This window comes from Tupaia chinensis, unplaced genomic scaffold, assembly GCF_000334495.1.
Source record: "Tupaia chinensis unplaced genomic scaffold, TupChi_1.0 Scaffold000206_1, whole genome shotgun sequence".
In the NCBI taxonomy this organism is placed as follows: domain Eukaryota; kingdom Metazoa; phylum Chordata; class Mammalia; order Scandentia; family Tupaiidae; genus Tupaia; species Tupaia belangeri.
Window position 1 is genome coordinate 2,743,537 of NW_006159681.1, and position 18,137 is coordinate 2,761,673.

An 18,137-nucleotide genomic window follows, 5' to 3' on the forward strand; every position below is an offset into this window, starting at 1 on the left:
TACTCTAGTCAGGTAGAGGGACTACTCTAGTCAGGTAGACGGACTACTCTAGTCTGGTAGAGGGAATACTCTAGTCAGGTAGAGGGACTACTCTAGTCTAGTAGACTAGAGTCTACTAGATAGAAACTTTAATTCCTAGTAAAGATTATTCTGAAACAGGATTTTTCAACCTCAACTCTACTGATATCTTGATTCAAAAAATTCATTGTGAAGAGTTACCCTGGTTCCTATCTACTACATGTCACACTCTAGTTCTGACCACCAAAAATGTCTCCAGATATTGCTGTTTCTGGGGGGCAAAATTGCCCCCCAGTTTAAAACCACTGCCCTAGACTCAAGTTAGCAAGTTTTAAAAAGGCCTTAAAGAAATTAAACTGCTCCATAAATAACCACTGGCAGAACAGAACTTGACTTCTAAAAGAACAAAATTTTAAAATCAAGACACTACACAAGGTAATATTCAAAATTTCCAGCATCTAATTAGAAATTACTAAGCATACTAAATATCAAGATCCATGAACAAGAAAAAAAAAATCAGTCAATGAAAAAGACCAAAAATTAAAATACTCATATACAGGAGACCTAAATAAATGGAGGAATAGAAATGGTGTTCATGAATGAGAAGATTCAAAACTATTAATATGTCAATTTTTCCCAACTAATCTACAGATTCAACTCAATTCCAAATCACAACTAGCTTTTTGGGGGTAGAAATAGATAAGTTGATTCACACTGGAAATACACAGGACCAAAATTAACCAAATAGCTTAGAAAAACAAGAACGAAGTTTAAAAACTTATACTATCTATCTGACTTTAAGGCTTATTACAGACTATAATAATTAAAAGTTGGGTATTGGCATCAAAAGAGAAATGGAATGTAGTCCTGAAGCAAATGCATACATATGCTCTTGGTAGATAACTCAGAAAAGGACGGACAGTCATTCCAACGAACAGTGCTGAAACACTTGCATAGCTTTATGCAGAAAAAATAATTACTTTCTTCCTCACAACATACACAAAAAATAACTCAAAATTAATAACAGAAGCAAATATATGCTGGGTCAGCCCAGTAGCACAGCAGTTAAAATACTGCAGATATGGAGCAAAAGACCAATGATTCCAGAGTAAACTGGATAAAGGTCTGGACAGTTTAGACCAAAAAAAAAGAAAAAAAAAAAAAAAAACGCAAATAGACCTTAAGAACACCAAGAGATGCTCACCTTTACTCACAGAGAAGTGCAAATAGTACACTGACATACACATCTCATTTTTCAGAGAGGCCAAAATCTGAGGTTTAGCTGTACACTTCACTACTGGGTCCTGATACACTGCCAGTAGATAAATGATATACCTATGCAAGGGAATTTGACAATATCTCAAATTAGAAATTTACTTTCATTAGAATGTCATAATCCCCCTGCCTCGGCTTCCCAGAGTCTACAGGATTATGGGCACACACCACTGAACCTGGCCTTGGGCTGGGCAGGCATCAAAACCGGCCTTCCCCTGTGGTCTCAGCCCAAGGAGTGCAGATTCTTTGCACTGTGCACCACCAGGGCTGGGACATATTTACTTTAACTTAATTTATTTAAGTTATGTATTTCATGTCTTGCCACACAGCAATCTAATCCTCAGCCTCCCAGCCAGCCAGGATCATGGGCGCATACGGGTGTGCCAGACATGTTCGGGTTTACCAGGACCCGTGAGCCCACATGACTCCAGCATCATGTGGCGGCCCTCAGCCACCTGCACCACTGTGGCTGGGCTCACCTTCGCTTTTTGAAACAGAAATCCCACATAAAAAAAGTCTACCCTAGGTACACACTTTTCCAAGTATAAAATGACAGGAGCACATTTTTTACTGTACATAATTCATATTACCTCTTACGTCCGTCAGTAAGAGACTGAGTAAATAAACATAGAATGAAGCACCCATACCTTATGAGACAGAGTGCGGGATGGGCTGACCCCAACATCTAGCAGTAAAGGGAGCCAGATCCCACAGGGCTTACCGAAGTTTGGACCCCAGTCCTGGTGACTTGAAAAACACACCAGACTCATGTGCATGCATGCTCCAAATCCGGACAGGATGGAGAGCTGGAGAAGGACTACAACATGATCAGGCCCTACAGGGGTATCGCTATCCCTGTCTGTCTGGCAAATGCATGTACCATCTAGCCATTTTTAAAAAAGAATAAAAAAAATCATCATGTACAGTTATAGAATCATCTCTATAGCTACCATTCTATATATGTATGGCATTTTTTAAGTTGTAAAAATAAGCTATTAAACAGTATATATATATATATATATATTACATTTAATGTAAGATGTAGGGTAGGTAGAAAAGATAAGAATCTCTGTTTATTTTGCCTACATCTGCAAAATGTTTTTTAAAAAATCAGGAGAATAAACCAGAAGAAATTAAAATGACTACTATCTTAGTGAGGTAGTGTTGCTATCATAGAAAATATCTGAGACTGGATGATTTATAGAGGAAAAAGGTTTATCTGGCTCAGGTTTCTGGTGGCTGGGAAGTCCAAAGGTAAGGGGCCAGCATCTGCCTGGGTTTTAGTGCTCTGTCACAACATGGCTGACAGAAGCAGAAAGTCAGCTAGCAAAGGAGGAAGACCTTCCCACTGCCAACTGCTAAAACAACCTGCTCTTACAGAATTAAGAAAAACTCACTGCTTTCCTGGAGACAGCATAATTATTCATGAGGGGTCTTCCCCTAAGTTCCAAACACCTCCCATAAGGCCCCACTCCTTAGCACTGCCCCATTGTGTATTAAATTACAACCTAAGTTTCCAACATGGCTACAACCCTCATACCACAGCAGTTGCCAATAGAGAAAACACTTTAGAGGAAACAGAATGGCAGGAGTTAAGTTTGTATGAAAACAACTCACAAAAGTGAGGCCAGCAGGTGGCACAGTAGTTAAGGTCCTGGACTCCCACAGAGTCAAGCACGGTTCAAGTCCTGAACCCAGCAGCTTGACACTCATGACAGGCAAGTGTACGTGCATGCCTAAAATCCCTAGAGGAGAATGGAGGGGAAGGAACTGTGGCATGGCCATCTGCCCCACGCAGTGATTTCTCACTTTCTCTCTCGCTCTGTCTCTCTTTGTCTCTCTGGCAAGCACATGTGCCCTTTAACAAAAATCTCTGCAAAAAAAAAGGGGGAAAACTATTTAAACAAATCCAACTGTATGTTGAATTGGTAAAGGTGAAAATTCTTTCTAGTGACTTGAAGGCACAGTATTTTGACTGGATGTACTTAGTGAGACAGTCTTGATCAAAAAGAACTGAAAGAGAATCTTGAACTTTATTGTTTCAGTGATATTACTATTGCTATTGTTAAACTATAATATTTTATGTATGCTAGAGATTAAAGTTAGTAATCAATTATGTTGATATTGCTAGGGACTAACACTTTCTACAAGCCAAAATACAGAACTGAAATAAAAGTTTTAAGTCAGAGAAACAGCAAAATGAACTCATCATTTTTTATATCTATTTCCCATATTGTTATAGAAAGGAAAAGATGATATGACATTCATTTAAAACTATCAACATCTGTTAGCTATGGCCTATTTTTGGTTTTAGTATACCTTCTCCCATTAAAAGTTAACAGAAACTAAAAAAAGGAGCCAGAACCTCTGGAGCAATGGTCTGTTCCAGATCTGATGCAGGTAAGGCTGGGACACACAGTGTGTCAGCAAGAACAGCTTTTTAACACCAAAGAGACAATGAAAACAGTTTTACAAAGACGAAATAAAACAAAGTACTAATGTTATTATATGCAACCCAAAGAAAACATTCTCACCATATCTATAGCAAAAAGGCTGTTGTCATCCCAGATATCTGCTGAAATCGCTTCGCCAATAAGTATCAAATTCTCTGATAGCAATTCCAGAACTCTTATTATCATCTGTCTACTACCTAGGAATACAAATAGTAGGAAAGTAAGAAAAAAAGGTTACTTAACTTTCAAATAAACAGCTGAATATGATACTGCTCAATTTTCTAGTTGGCCATGCCACAAAATTCCTCTTTGTATCTTTTTTTTAAAACACCTTTAGAGACCAGCAGGTGGCGGTGGTTAATGTACTAGACTCCCACATGGCCTACAGCAGTTTGAGTCCCAGACCCCGGTGGCCTGAAACTCACGCTGGGTATGTGTGCATCCGTTCCTGAAATCCCAAGAGGAAAATGGAAGAGAAGGGATTGAAGCGTGGCCATCCTCCCTGGGGGGTGATTTCTTGCTTTCTGTCTCTCAGTCTCTCGGTGCGTAAATGCAACCTATACCAAAAATCTCTCCAAAAAATAAAAAATGACTTTCCAACTGCTGAAAGAGATGAACAGCAGCATTCCAATATACAGTCCCACTGAAGACTTAGGTTCTGATCTCAATGCTGCCTGGCGACAAGCAAATGTGCTCGTGAGTGGGAAAGACGCTCAAGAGAGTGGTGATAAACTAACTGAAAACTCTGTGGGACGAAATAAAATGGTTTTCCAAATTCAGAGACCATTCACGTTACACGTAATATGTAACTGACAAAATGCCTCAAGTTTTTTTATTTAGCACAGGAAGGCTGAAGCCTCACCGGAAATGAGTACAGGTTGCTGGGAAAGCAAAGCTTGGACTAGAACAAATGTTCAGGCTGGCATTTGCTGAAGAAAGTGTAAGAAATTCCATCTGTACTAACCTTAAACTCAAAAAAAAAAAAAAAACAAAAAGACATTCTGCTGTCCGAGTCACACCCACCAGAGCAATCTAATTGTCTTTCTCCACAGAGAATAACAAAGAAATTCCACTCTCCATAATTCTATGGGAGATGAACATTCAAGCAGGACTGTCCCAGCCCATATTCCAAAGGTTAAACTCTAGTGAATAAAACTACCAGATTATAAAGACCTAGACTAGTTTTTAAACAGCTGGAGTCATCACTCTTAGAAATCTGGCATGATACTGAACAGTTACAAATTATGCAATAATTTACTACAAAAGGGCAAGGGAACATTTAGAGATTTTTATGTACCAAGATATAGCTTTATAATTATCAATCTGACTTTTTACAGCAAATTAAGAAAAGGTTAAATGCAAAATCATTGTCTAAAACTATTCTTCTCACAGACCAGACAGACAAACATATATACTTTATGATGCCAAAGTTCAGATCTTGCTTCGTTTCACATTGTAAGTATGTGAATAATATGTAGACCCAACTTCTGGAAGCAGTTATTCCTTCAGTGAGGAGTAAGGACATACAGTTTTCCTCGGGATAAAAAAAATGTAATGCTCCCTAAATGTATTCCTTCCTGTGGCAAAAACAGCCACAGGACTTAAAGAAGCATAATGTGAGACATGCTTTTTATTTTGCTAGTATATAAGTTAAGAGAATAAAGCCCGTTAAATGCTCCCAAAACTTTCTTTACCTTGTAACATGGTGACATTAAGAGCACAGGCTTTGGATTCAGAACCTTGGTTCAGTGACCTGATCTTAGCTGTTTGACTGGGTAAGTTTCCAGACTTCTCTAAATCTGTTTTCTCATTTGTAAAAGTGGGGGCAGGGGGCAATAATTACCACTGTTGTCAGGATAAAATGCGTTGGTGGGAGGAGGGCCTGAGAGAATACATAAAGTACGACAGCTGAACACAACAGACGCAACACATAGTGAGACCCAACACGCAGCGAGACGCACCACGCAGCGAGACGCACCACGCAGCGAGACGCAACACGCAGTGACTGCTGTTTTATTACTAGCCTGCGGTAGGCATCAATCTTTAGTAAAATGACAACTAAATAGCAGTACGTATTTCAGTCTATTTCAGGTTATTTGTGGGTTTTCATGATGAAAAACGAGCTACTACAAAGGAAGAAAATAAGTTTTGGGTTTTTTGTTTTGTTTTGTTTTTTTTCCGCTTTTTTAAGGTATTTGACATCGGATGCGTGAGCCTACTGGAGAGGCATAGAGAGAAGGAAGGTGAGAAATCAGCCCCTAGAGGTGATGGCCATACTTCAAATCCCTTCTCCATTTTCCTCTCGGGATTTCAGGTACACGTGCACATGTACCAGGCATGAGTTTTAAGCCTCCAGGTTCAGGACTCAAACTGCAGGCAGCCATGTGGGAATCCAGCACCTTAACAACCATACCATCTGCTGGCCCGTGGGTTTTGCTTATAATACGTGGTTTAATTAAGAAATAAATGAGAGGCCAGCAGGTGGTATGATGGTTGAGGTGCTAGACTCCCACAGTCGACCACAATTCAAGTCCTGGACCTGGCAGCTTGCACGCATGCGCTCGCTCGCTCTCTCTCTCTCTCTCTCTCTCTCTCATCTCTCTCTGATGAGCATGTGTGCCCTATAGCAAAATTTAAAAAAAAAAAATTTAAATGAAATAAATAATTCTTTTAAAAAACATGAAATGAATGGGAGGGCTAGCATGTGGAGTAGTGGTTACAGTGGAGTCCTCTATGGTCGACTGTGATTCAGGTCCCACACATGGAGGCTTGAAAATCACACTGGGCACATATGCATGCATGCCCAAAATCCCAAGAGAAGGTACTATGACACTGGTCATCTCCCTGGTGGGTAATTTCTCACTTTCTCTATGACTGTCTCTCTCTGGCAAGCACATGTTCCCTATGGCAATAAACCCTTGGGGAAAAAAATAAAAAAGAATGGTGTGCTTAAGATGATAGATCCCACCACGGCTGACTTCACAGTTTGAATCCTTGACCCAGTGGCTTGAAAACTACACCAGGCATGTGTGCATGTGTGCTCAAAATCCCAAGAGGACAATGGAGGAGAAGGGATAGCAGCATGGCCATCCTGTCTGGGAGGCAATCTTTCACCTTCTCTCTCTGCCTCTCTCTCTCTCTGGCAAGCACATGTACCCTCTACCTACAACTTAATAAAAAAAAAAAAAAAAAAAAAAAAAAAAAAAAAAGCACGAGAAGAGTGAATAGCTGAGAGCAACTCAAGGTTCCAAAGACAAAGGCCAAGGTTTCACTTGGATCTGTTCTCAGCAGGCCACCTTCTCTGAGACCAGATGCAGGATACCATCAGTGCTTACCTTTAAGACAGCCATAAAGAATGGAAGCCTGTGCCAACAAAACCCATGCACAAATTGCACTCCACGGCATCCACATTTAATTTAAATGTAATGAAGACCTAAATAAGGTCTTAGGAATTTGTTTCCAAAGGACAAGTACACAGAGATTCCAAAGGCCCTAACGCATAACAGAAAAAGGAAAAAAAGAAAGAAAGAAAGAAAGAAAGAAAGAAAGAAAGAAAGAAAGAAAGATCCTACGAGAATATAAAACACACACGAGTTGTATAAGACACTACAATTTCAAAAACAACTAACCTGTTCTTAAGAGAGGAGCTGCTGATTCTAGAACGGAGATGCAGAACTGGGGGAGACTGAGCTGTTGCAACTGCAGCTCTAGCATGTCCTCAGCTTCCAGCTCTGGCAGGTCCACGTGCCCCATATCCAGAGGTGAGTGGATGGACACCCTGGAGTTCACGTGAGCATGACTACTGCTGCCGCTGAAAGTGAGCAGAGGAGAAGCCCTGAGTGTGGACTTGGCCCAGCATGGATGCGCTGTGCATCTTCCACCGGACACATCAGAAACCTCGTGCTGGTCACAGCTCTCTTGCTTCTTACAGTAAGTCTAGTCATATTTGTATGAACCTTGATAAATGTATGAAATTAAATAACAGGTGACTTTAAGTACAATTGAAACCAAAGTGCATGTAGATTTCATGTTTCAAATTGATCTCAAAACATGTCAACTTAGAACTAATCAACATTAGAACTAATAATCCATTCATTTAAAAAAAAAAACAAAAACAAAAAACAAAAAAAAACAAAGATTTATAGCCAAGCTCTTCTGTAGTCAACTTGCAAAGGCAAAACTAAAGAGTTCATATGGTTTCCTAGATTTTTTGTAATTGTCACCCAATATTCTACATAATCCAAATGTTAGCATGATGAAGAATGTTTCCAGAAAAGCATCATAGAAAACAGATTTAGTACCTTCAACATTATATAAAGATTTTGAAACTGTACCCAAAATATAAAATATTTCCTTTTCCTTGGCTTTCATCACTAAAAAATTTTTATTGCGGGTAAAATTGATGGGGTGAGGGTAAAACTGGTGTCAAAAGGTTTAAACCTCACACTTAGAGACTGTCAGAATTTTGACTTTTGATGTTAATCCGTATTTGAAGCTGAATGACAGACACTAATGCTATTTAACATTTAGAATTTCTCAAATTTGGGACTAGAAGATGGCATAATGGTTATGTCACTGGACTCACATGTAGCAAACCCGGCAGCTTGAAACTCACGCCAGGCACATGTGCATACATGCCCAAACTCTCAAAAGGAGAATGGAGGTGAAGGGATTGCAGTATGCCTTCCCCCTGCGGGAGTGATCTCTTGCTTTCTGTCTCTCTGTCTATCTCTGTCTTGCCTGTATACTAAAAAAAAAAAAACTCTTTATTAAAAAAATTGTTTTAATAAAAAAAAAACTCCTCATATTTTATACCTATTTTATCTTTTATCATTTCTTCAATTTCAAGAAACCAAGCATCCTAAACTATAGAAATTACCTAAGCTTCTCTTGAACTCAGAAAGAGCCTAAAAACACCTACTAACTTGAGAGTGAAAATGCACAAGCATGGGACCAGCAGTTAGCGTAATGGCTATGTCGCTGGACTCCCACGTAGTCGACCGTGGTTCACATCCCAGACCCGGTGGCTTAAAACTCACGCCGGGCGCGTGTGCGTGCGTGCCCAAGATCCCAAGAGGAGAATGGAGGAGAAGGGATTGCAGCGTGACCATCCCCCCTGGGGGAATGATTTCTCACTTTCTGTCTCTCTCTGTCTGGCGAGCGCACGTGCCCTATAGCGAAAAAAAAAAACCTCTCCAAAAAAGAAAAAAAATGCACAAGCATGATGCACACTAGCAAAGAGGTGGAAAGCCGTATGCGGGTGGAGAGGAAAGTCACGACAATACAAGGATGAAGAGCCCTGGCCTGGTCTACTCTTACCTGCTCTGCTCTTCAACAACCAGAACGCCCTGAACTCTCCAGCTCAGGTTTCTCTGTAAGATGATGATGATACAAGCAATGCCAGTCCTTTCACAGGACTGTTATGAAGGCAACTAAGGGAGACAAAGTGTACATAACACTCGGCACAGCCACCCGCCCATGACAGGCAGGAAGCGGCTGTGCTTGCGGCAATCGTAGCAGTACCGTGAGGAAAGAATCAAGCCAACAGACCCACGTCTACCTTACTGAACAGTTTTTAGAATGACACTAAAGAAACTATGTTTTTAACATGTCTGTATCCTTAAGACAAGGTAACATACAAATACCATACTAAGTGCTTCAAGCACACTTGATAAGTGAAAATCTGCATTTATACAAATAAATAAAATACCCTAAATTGTACACCTAAAGGAGTCCTTGCTTTATAAAAATATTCTCCAATCATTCCTTTCAACAGTAAATACTAATACACTGAAATTATAATTAATTTACAAAAATGTGTTGAAAATACTATCAAAAATGTATCTATCATTTAAAGTTATGCTTTTAAAGTAGATCATATTCCACAGCATTGATCATTCTAACCCAAGTTGTTTATATCATTCCTCTTTTAATAAAATACAAAATATAGTTCAGTATGTAGAACATGGATCAGAGTACTGTTTTACCAACATTTGTTTTGGTAGACACACACACACCGAGTATGCATTGTGTACTGAACACTGAGTGGCAATGTAGCGTTTACTTGTCCCTACTGTAATAAATGACCTTGTCGTTTAACACAGAGCCTATACCTTGTGGTAATATTTCAAAAAAAGACAGAGAAAAATAATCATCTCCTTCTGAAATTAACATGCAGACAAGGAATAGTTTTCCTGATTTCCAAAGACACAGCCACCAGTCACCTGGAGGACACTGCATCCCAATCCTGGCCATCTCCTCGGGGTCGCTGGCCTGTGCGCCCAACCACAGAAGGCCGAGGGCTGCTGCCTGGGGACGGATTCTGAGAAGGATGAGTGCCTCTTGCTTCATGACAATAAGACAGGGAAGAATTTTGGGAAACTGTGTCTGGAAAAACAAAAGAATAAAATTATCAGTTGGTATAAACAAAACACCAATTATGTAGCATTTATGTGTCATTTTCCAAAAATCATTAAATTAATATCATACACATGCTTCTACAGAAATAAAAATAAAAGATTAGCCTTTTCTGCAACCATTCACTTAGCACATTGGGGTTTACACCCAACTGACCTGATTATATGGAACTTTCTAGTCAATGGTGTCCACCGACAAAAACAGAACAATACTACATCATTAACTCCCTTGGTTTTTTTGGTAGGCATTTGAACTACCATCCTTAAAGTGTATTGATTAAGATCTGTGATTTCAACCTCAGTAAAATATCACTTAACGTTTTAGTATTAAAATATAATGCACTGATAATGTTAATTTTAAAACTAGCCAACTAGTTATAATTAACCTTTTTAAATGAAACAAAAATTATTAGTATTTCAAGATAACTGCATATCAATCTAAGATTCAAAGTACATGGCAACGCTTTTAAATTTTTCTTTGAAAAATCCAACCCTTATCTCTTTGTTACAAATCATGCATCTTAAAAATAAATAAATAAATAAATAAATAAATAATCATGCATCCTGTTAGTAATTTTTAAAATATCTAAACAAGGAAAAATATACCAAAAGCCACCAACAAAGACTGTTTTTTGTTTTTGTTTTTGTTTTAAATCTGCCAGAGGGAATGTGCATTTGCCAGAGAAAGAGAAAGTAATGGTGGGGAGGGGAAAGCAGAAAAAGTACCTTGCAGTGGGCTGTGGTCATATCACAATCTCTTTCCTCCATTTCTCCATCCCTCAGGTTTTGGAAATGTGTACCCACGAGTCCGGCATGTTTTTCAAGCCATGGTGGCCAGGATCCCAACCACAGTCAGTCATCGGAATCCAGTTTCCAATACACACCCCTTAACAATTGCACCATGGGGCCAGCCCAAGACCAATTTTGATTTGGATTCAAACCCATTTATTGGGTTTGAATAGATTCTTCTAAGAGGTTATCTCAAACATGCAATTTATAAATGCTTTTTTAAAGAAATTAATCTGACTATGTTCATAAACATAAATAAAACATAAAGATATAAAAGATTGAATAGATTCTTCTAAGAGGTTATCTCAAACATGCAATTTATAAATGCTTTTTTAAAGAAATTAATCTATGTTCATAAACATAAATAAAACATAAAGGTATAAAAGAAAACAGGAAAAATGTTAAGTTTTATTAGTATTAAGGTACAGATTTAATACAAACACAATTGTTAGATATTTAGATGCTTATTCTGCAAAATAATATGCCACGGTGCCAGGAGATGATGTGTAGTGGTTACATCACTAGACTCCTACATGGCCACCCATGGTTCAAATCCCTTACCTGGTGGCTTGAAAATCATGCAGGGAGCATGAGTGTGCATGCCCAAGATCCCAGGAGGAGAATGGAGGAGAAGGGATTACAGTGTGGTCATCCCTCCTGGGGGGGTGATTTTTCACTTTCCCGCTCACCATCTCTGTCTCTCTCTTTGGCGAGTACACATGCCCTATGGCAGAAACCTCTTAAAAAATAAATAATATAATAATATGCCAAGATCGACTTTAAGAGGTCTACAAAAGTCCAACGTAGAAAATATCTTTTTCAATGATCTTTAGGACTTCGCACACAAATGCGAAACCTGGTTCACGTCAATAATAACCCAGAATGCTGAGTTACTGACTGAGCAGTAACGAAAGGTTTACGATTTTCAAATAAAACAGCTCCAGGGAAAAGCATGCTATTTCCCACGTCCGTTACCTTGTATTCTGCTCAGAGTTCTAAGGCAAAGGTTGTTTCTGGCTTTATGAATTACCAGAGTGACCTGTGTGGCTGACTTCTTCCAGAACTTTTATACTTCTTTCCTGATAGATCCTTGTTTCTTTGTGAGGGGCATATGAACTAGTTTTCATGGAACTGGAATTATAAAAAGCTGGCCCTGGACAGAAATTTCCACTGTAAAAATCTATAAATTTTCTACTGGCATAATATAGCTTTTACAAAGTTCATTTTTTTGTCTTTTCCAACCATTCCTTAAATTTTTTTCTATTTCTTTTTTCTCCTCTAATTCAATTTAATGTTCTCCCTTTTTCTTTTTCCTTTTCTTTCTTCTTCTCCTCACATTCTTCAGCATTTTTTTATATAATCATTCCTGGTAATTTTCTTTTTCTTTTTCTTGCAAATGTTCTTTGTCCAGTTCTTTTGTGGCTTTTCCCTCCATTTCTTTATTTTTTGACCCCTTTCTTTTTTTGTTCATTTTTTTTCCTGAACTCTTTCCTTGTGCTTTCTTCAGCAATTCTTTCTTTTTTCTCTTTCTTCCTCTTTTTTTTCTCCTACTTATTTAATTCCTCTAGAGCTTCCTGTTGTAGCCAGTTGGTCACATTCTTCTTTTTTCCTGTCAACACACTACCCCTCCCGTGGTGTCAAGCTGCTTTCTGGTAAGCACACCTGTTTTTATTCTTGGTTATCTTCTGATTCAACCTCACTGCCGGCACAATCCTGCAACTCCATTCCTCTCAGATTTGACATCTTGGTCTGAGTCATGAGCACCATTGTCCACCTCTTCATCCTCCCTGTCACCATCATCGGTGTCAAACAGGAAGCTCTGATGGCACAGGTAGGGCACGGGATGCAGGGAGAAGCAGCCTCCTACCACCTTGCTGCCTACATCCCTCCCCAATCTGGAACTCTCCAAGAATCTCTAACTCAAACTGTACCCAAAAATTAACTCAAATTGACTAACAAGCTACACATAAGAGCTAAAGCCATAAAGCTCCTAGCAAAAAATCCAGGTATAAATCTTCATGACTTTGGTTTTGGCGATAGATTCTTAGATGTACCATCAGACGTACAAACAATCCAAGAAAACACAGATAAAATGGACTTCACCAAAATTAAAAACTTTGGTGCGTCAAAAGGCATTACCAAGGGAACAGCAGTTGGCGTAATGGCTATGTCGCTGGACTCCCATGAAGTCGACCATGGTTCGAGTCCCGGACCCGGTGGCTTAAAACTCACACCGGGCGTGGGTGCATGCGTGCCCAAGATCCCAAGAGGAGAATGGAGAAGGGACTGCAGCGTGGCCATCCCCCCGGGGGGTGATTTCTCGCTTTCTGTCTCTCTGTCGGCCTGGCAAGCGCACGCGCCCTATGGCAAAAACATCTAAAAAAAAAAAAAAACCCAAAAGACATTACCAAGAAAGTATAAAGACAACCTATAGAACAGGAAAAATACCTGAAAATTATAAATACATATATACTGGGTCACTGGAAAAGTCATGATGCATTTTTACATAGAAAAACAGAAAAATACACCGTGACTTTTCTGATGAACCACTATATGATGAGAATTTAATATTCAGAAAATATTAATAACTTCTAAAACTCAACAATAAAAAAATAAAGAGCCCAATTAAAAAGTGGCAAAGGGGGCCAGCAGAGGCATGGGGAGTAAGGTGGCTGGATTCCACGTGGCTAACTGTGCAGTTCAAGTCCTGAACCCAAAGACTTGAAAATTACACCAGGCACATGTGTGTGTATGCCCCAAATCCCAAGAGAATGAAGAAGAAGGGAATGCAGTGTGGCCATCCCCTGTCGGGGAGGGAGGTGATCTCTCTCTCTCTCTCTCTCTCTCTCTCTCTCTCTCTCTCTGGTAAACATGCATGCCCTATAGCAAAACTTAAAAAAAAAAAAAAAAAAAAAAAGGCCAAAGGACTTTAACAGACATTTATCTAAAGATGATATATAAACAGGCAGAAAATATATGGAAATTCAGTAGGAAATACAAGTCAAAACTATTTCACACATACTGGAATGGTTACGATGGAAAAAAACAAAAGCGGGAATAACGGCAGCTTCATACATTGGTGGGGAGAATGTAAACAGCACAGCTGTCGTGGGAACTAGTTTGGAGTCTCCTAAAAAATCTAAGCATACAATTGCCACCTGACCCGGCAATTCTACTCCTCTGTGTATACCCTGAAGAACTGAAAACAGGCACTTAAACAGGCACTTGTATGCCAGCATTTACTACAGCGTTATTCACAATAGCCCAAAAGTGGATTCAACCCACATGTCCTTCAGTAGATGAATGAATGGGCAAAATGTGGTACACACATAAAATGAAGTATCAGTCATAAAATGAAATGAAGTTCTGATGTGTGCTACAATATGGATGACACTTGAAAACATTCTAAGTGGAGTAAGCCAGACACATGAGTACAAACACATAATTCCACTGAAATGTGGTACCTAAATAGACAGAGTCAGAGCAGGAAAGCAAATTTGAGGTTACTAGGGCCTCTGGGGAAAGGAGAAATAGAGCATTACTGCTTAATGACTACGGAGTTTCTGTTTAAGCTAAAGAAAAAGGTTTAGGGGAACCAGCAGTTAGCGTAATGGCTATGTCGCTGGACTCCCACATAGTCGACCACAGTTCACGTCCCGGACTCAGTGGCTTAAAACTAACGCTGGGCGCGTGTGCGTGCATGCCCAAGATCTCGAGAGGAGAATGGAGGAGAAGGGACTGTGGCGTGACCATCCCCCCTGGGGGCTGATTTCTCGCTTTCTGTCTCTATGTCTCTCTCTGTCTGTCTGGTGAGCACACGCGCCCTATAGCGAAAAAACCTCTCAAAAAAAAAAAAAGAAAGAAAAGAAAAAGAAAAAGGTTTGGAAACTGATAATGGTGATGGCTGTAGAGCAGTGTGAGTATAATTAATACCATCCTCCCACACATTATTGTACATTTAAAAAATGCATACATACGTACACACGCGCACACACACACACACACACACACAAAAAGTTGTTTGAGGTCAAGATGCACCTTTGCACAGAAAAATATGTCATGACTTCTCTGCCAATTTCTGTTTAAGCTAAAGAAAAAGGTTTAGGGGAACCAGCAGTTAGCGTAATGGCTATGTCGCTGGACTCCCACATAGTCGACCACAGTTCACGTCCCGGACTCAGTGGCTTAAAACTAACGCTGGGCGCGTGTGCGTGCATGCCCAAGATCTCGAGAGGAGAATGGAGGAGAAGGGACTGTGGCGTGACCATCCCCCCTGGGGGCTGATTTCTCGCTTTCTGTCTCTATGTCTCTCTCTGTCTGTCTGGTGAGCACACGCGCCCTATAGCGAAAAAACCTCTCAAAAAAAAAAAAAGAAAGAAAAGAAAAAGAAAAAGGTTTGGAAACTGATAATGGTGATGGCTGTAGAGCAGTGTGAGTATAATTAATACCATCCTCCCACACATTATTGTACATTTAAAAAATGCATACATACGTACACACGCGCACACACACACACACACACACACACAAATAGTTGTTGGAGGTCAAGATGCACCTTTGCACAGAAAAATATGTCATGACTTCTCTGCCAACACAGTACACACACAAGTAGTTGTCATTAAAGTAATGATGCACTTTTGCACGGAAAAATACATCATGACTTTCCTGCCAACCCAGTACATGCACACACACACACATACATAAAACCACAATTAAAATAATTAAGTAATAAAGTCATTTACAGAGGGATTAAAAAAAAAAAACTTTCCAGGAGCATCCCACTATACTTCAAAGAAAATGTGAAAGTCTTGCCCAGATCTGCAAGTCCCAATATACTCTGCCCTAATTACTTCTCTAATCTTCCTCACTCTCTTCTCCTCCCAACTGACGGCACACCACCCCACACCGTCTCACTACTGAGGCCTGGGGGCCGCTGCTCTTCCCTGGAATATTCTTTGCAGCTCTTCAAGTAGATGGCTCCTTGACATACCTCAAGACACCCATTCTGAGAGGCTTTCTCTGACCCTCCTGTCTAAAGCACGTTTCCCTGGTCGTGTTCTGTCACTCTGTATTCTCTTGGATCCTGTCTCCTCATCTGAAATGAACTTACTTATTATCTATCCCCACCTTTCTAAAATAAAGCTCATAAGGGCTGGGACCTACCTGTTCAGTTATACCACACTCCCCCTGAGGTTAAAACGTCAGCTGGCATATAGTAGGTGATAAATAAACATTTATCTAATACATGAATAAATCTCCAGAGATAACAACTCTTTTTATCAACATTAGAACTCTGTGCTCCTGAAGTGTGGGGTGCTCTCAATCTGTTCCCAGTTTGCAGAATGCCTGTGACTCAAGAACGGCAATGAGAGACCCCACATCCTTTGAAATCTAGAACAGAGCCGACGCAAAGCATAAATATTCAAGTAGCACAGACTGATGAAACTCCCAACAAAATAAGGATTAACTGTGAAGCATGAATACAAATGACTATAACTCCCTCTTTGACTTGCAAGGCATATTGTATAACCACAGAGAACTCATAAACTGTAGACACTGCCTCAAGGCCATCTGGTATCCCACTTGGCCATTAGGTGGTGCTTTTTCTCTGAACAGCCTGGCACTGCAATCACGTAATACCCAGACTAATATCACGAGTCGCATAAAAATAGTCTTCATAAAATACAAATCAATATTTTCCAAGCCAAACAATGTATGAATATATAACTTGTTGAAAAGCTCAAGGCCCCACATGAAGAGCCATACTAGAAATCATAGTCCCTGAGTCCCAGTGATACTATGTTCCTGAAGAATCTCCAAAGTCTGGGAAAAAAAGAAAAACATTTCATAAATGTCTCTTACCCCCCCAAAAAAATAAAAGCATCCAGTATCACAGTGGTTCTACCATTCACCCAGTTTGTATTCAACGATGATAACCGAATTGTATTTAGGAGTGGCAGTTTACACAATAAACCCTAACAGTAAGCAGTAAGCATAACAAGGAGTGCTCTGAAGAATCTGCAAATAAAGCCGGTAGACACAACACCTTGTTTATTAGAGAAAAAGCCTGGATCTCGGTGAAAGTTAAGTCTGTTTCTTAAATACGTGCACAGCTGCTGCAAGCAGGACACTGACTGCAATGCCAGGCGGTGTTTCCCGTCTCCTCCAAACGCCAGTTTCAACAGAGATAAAAGGCTCTGAAATAAAGAACAGGGAAAATGACGGAGGGAACTAAGTGCTTGCCTTCCAAAGACACGGAGTTTAAATAGGGGTAAGTGAATAATCAAAGGAAATGGAAATATCTGCTAAATATTTAGGACATAAGATGCAGAAATGGACAGAAATGATTTACCATAATGCGAGAAGATGGGTCGAGCTAATAAAATGTAAACAGATTAGTCAGTGTTTCTTGTTTGTAAAACCTGTAAACTAAACATGCATTCTGAGAGAAGACAGGAATTATTCCCCATTTAGGACATTACAAAACATAATAGTACTTTCTGAAAATCACAGCAAGCCTTTTTTATCTCAAACATCTAAATCATTTTGCACATTTTGGCAATTAACAGCTTTGGCTCTGCTACCACTTGCCAACTGCAACAGTATGTGTTAATAGCTGCCATTCACTGGAGTCCACTCCACCCTTGAGTGTGAAGTAAGAATGCTGACACATTACTAGAGGCTGTAGACATGCTGCCATCCCCACCCTGAGTCTGTTTCCTATAATATATAAACAATAAACTAAACAAAAGAAAATAATCCATCTATATTGCCCAGTGATACTGTATTTCCCCAGCATACAGTGCTGTTACTTAAACATACTAGATACACAAAAAAAATGCTATCCTACTATTTCTGAGCTGCTCCTCTCCAACCTGAATTCCTAAAGTCCTTTCTCCCCTTTACATAACCCATAAACAAGAATTCAAGGTGGCCAAATTGACTGCAGGTGTCAAATGAGAGCATCACCTCACAAAAGAACTGTAACTGACAAAGAAGTTAAAGAATGCATGGTTTAAATGGCCCAGAATTTCATTCTTTTGACACTTCAGTTAAAATTCTCTTCCCAAGGATTCCTACACTGCAAAATTTGTTTTATTGCAGAACATTCTCTATTTCAAAATCTAAAACAATTACACAGGAAACTCACCTGAACAATTTTTGGCCTTTGAAGAAAAATCTCAGC

The 18,137-nt window shown here is 39.6% G+C and overlaps 1 protein-coding gene and 1 pseudogene across 1 annotated transcript in view; both read right to left on the reverse strand.

Annotated features, from left to right (window-relative positions):
* Positions 1-18,137, reverse strand: part of RTTN (rotatin) — a 181,333-nt gene that overhangs the window by 154,377 nt on the left and 8,819 nt on the right. The window contains 5 exon segments of the mRNA XM_006147227.3: positions 3,828-3,943; positions 7,376-7,557; positions 9,971-10,133; positions 16,998-17,148; positions 18,102-18,137. The exon segment at positions 18,102-18,137 is cut by the window's right edge and continues 6 nt beyond it. Of these exon segments, the coding sequence (XP_006147289.1) occupies positions 3,828-3,943; positions 7,376-7,557; positions 9,971-10,133; positions 16,998-17,148; positions 18,102-18,137 (648 nt within the window).
* On the reverse strand, positions 11,740-13,234 carry LOC114007598 (coiled-coil domain-containing protein 34 pseudogene; annotated as a pseudogene).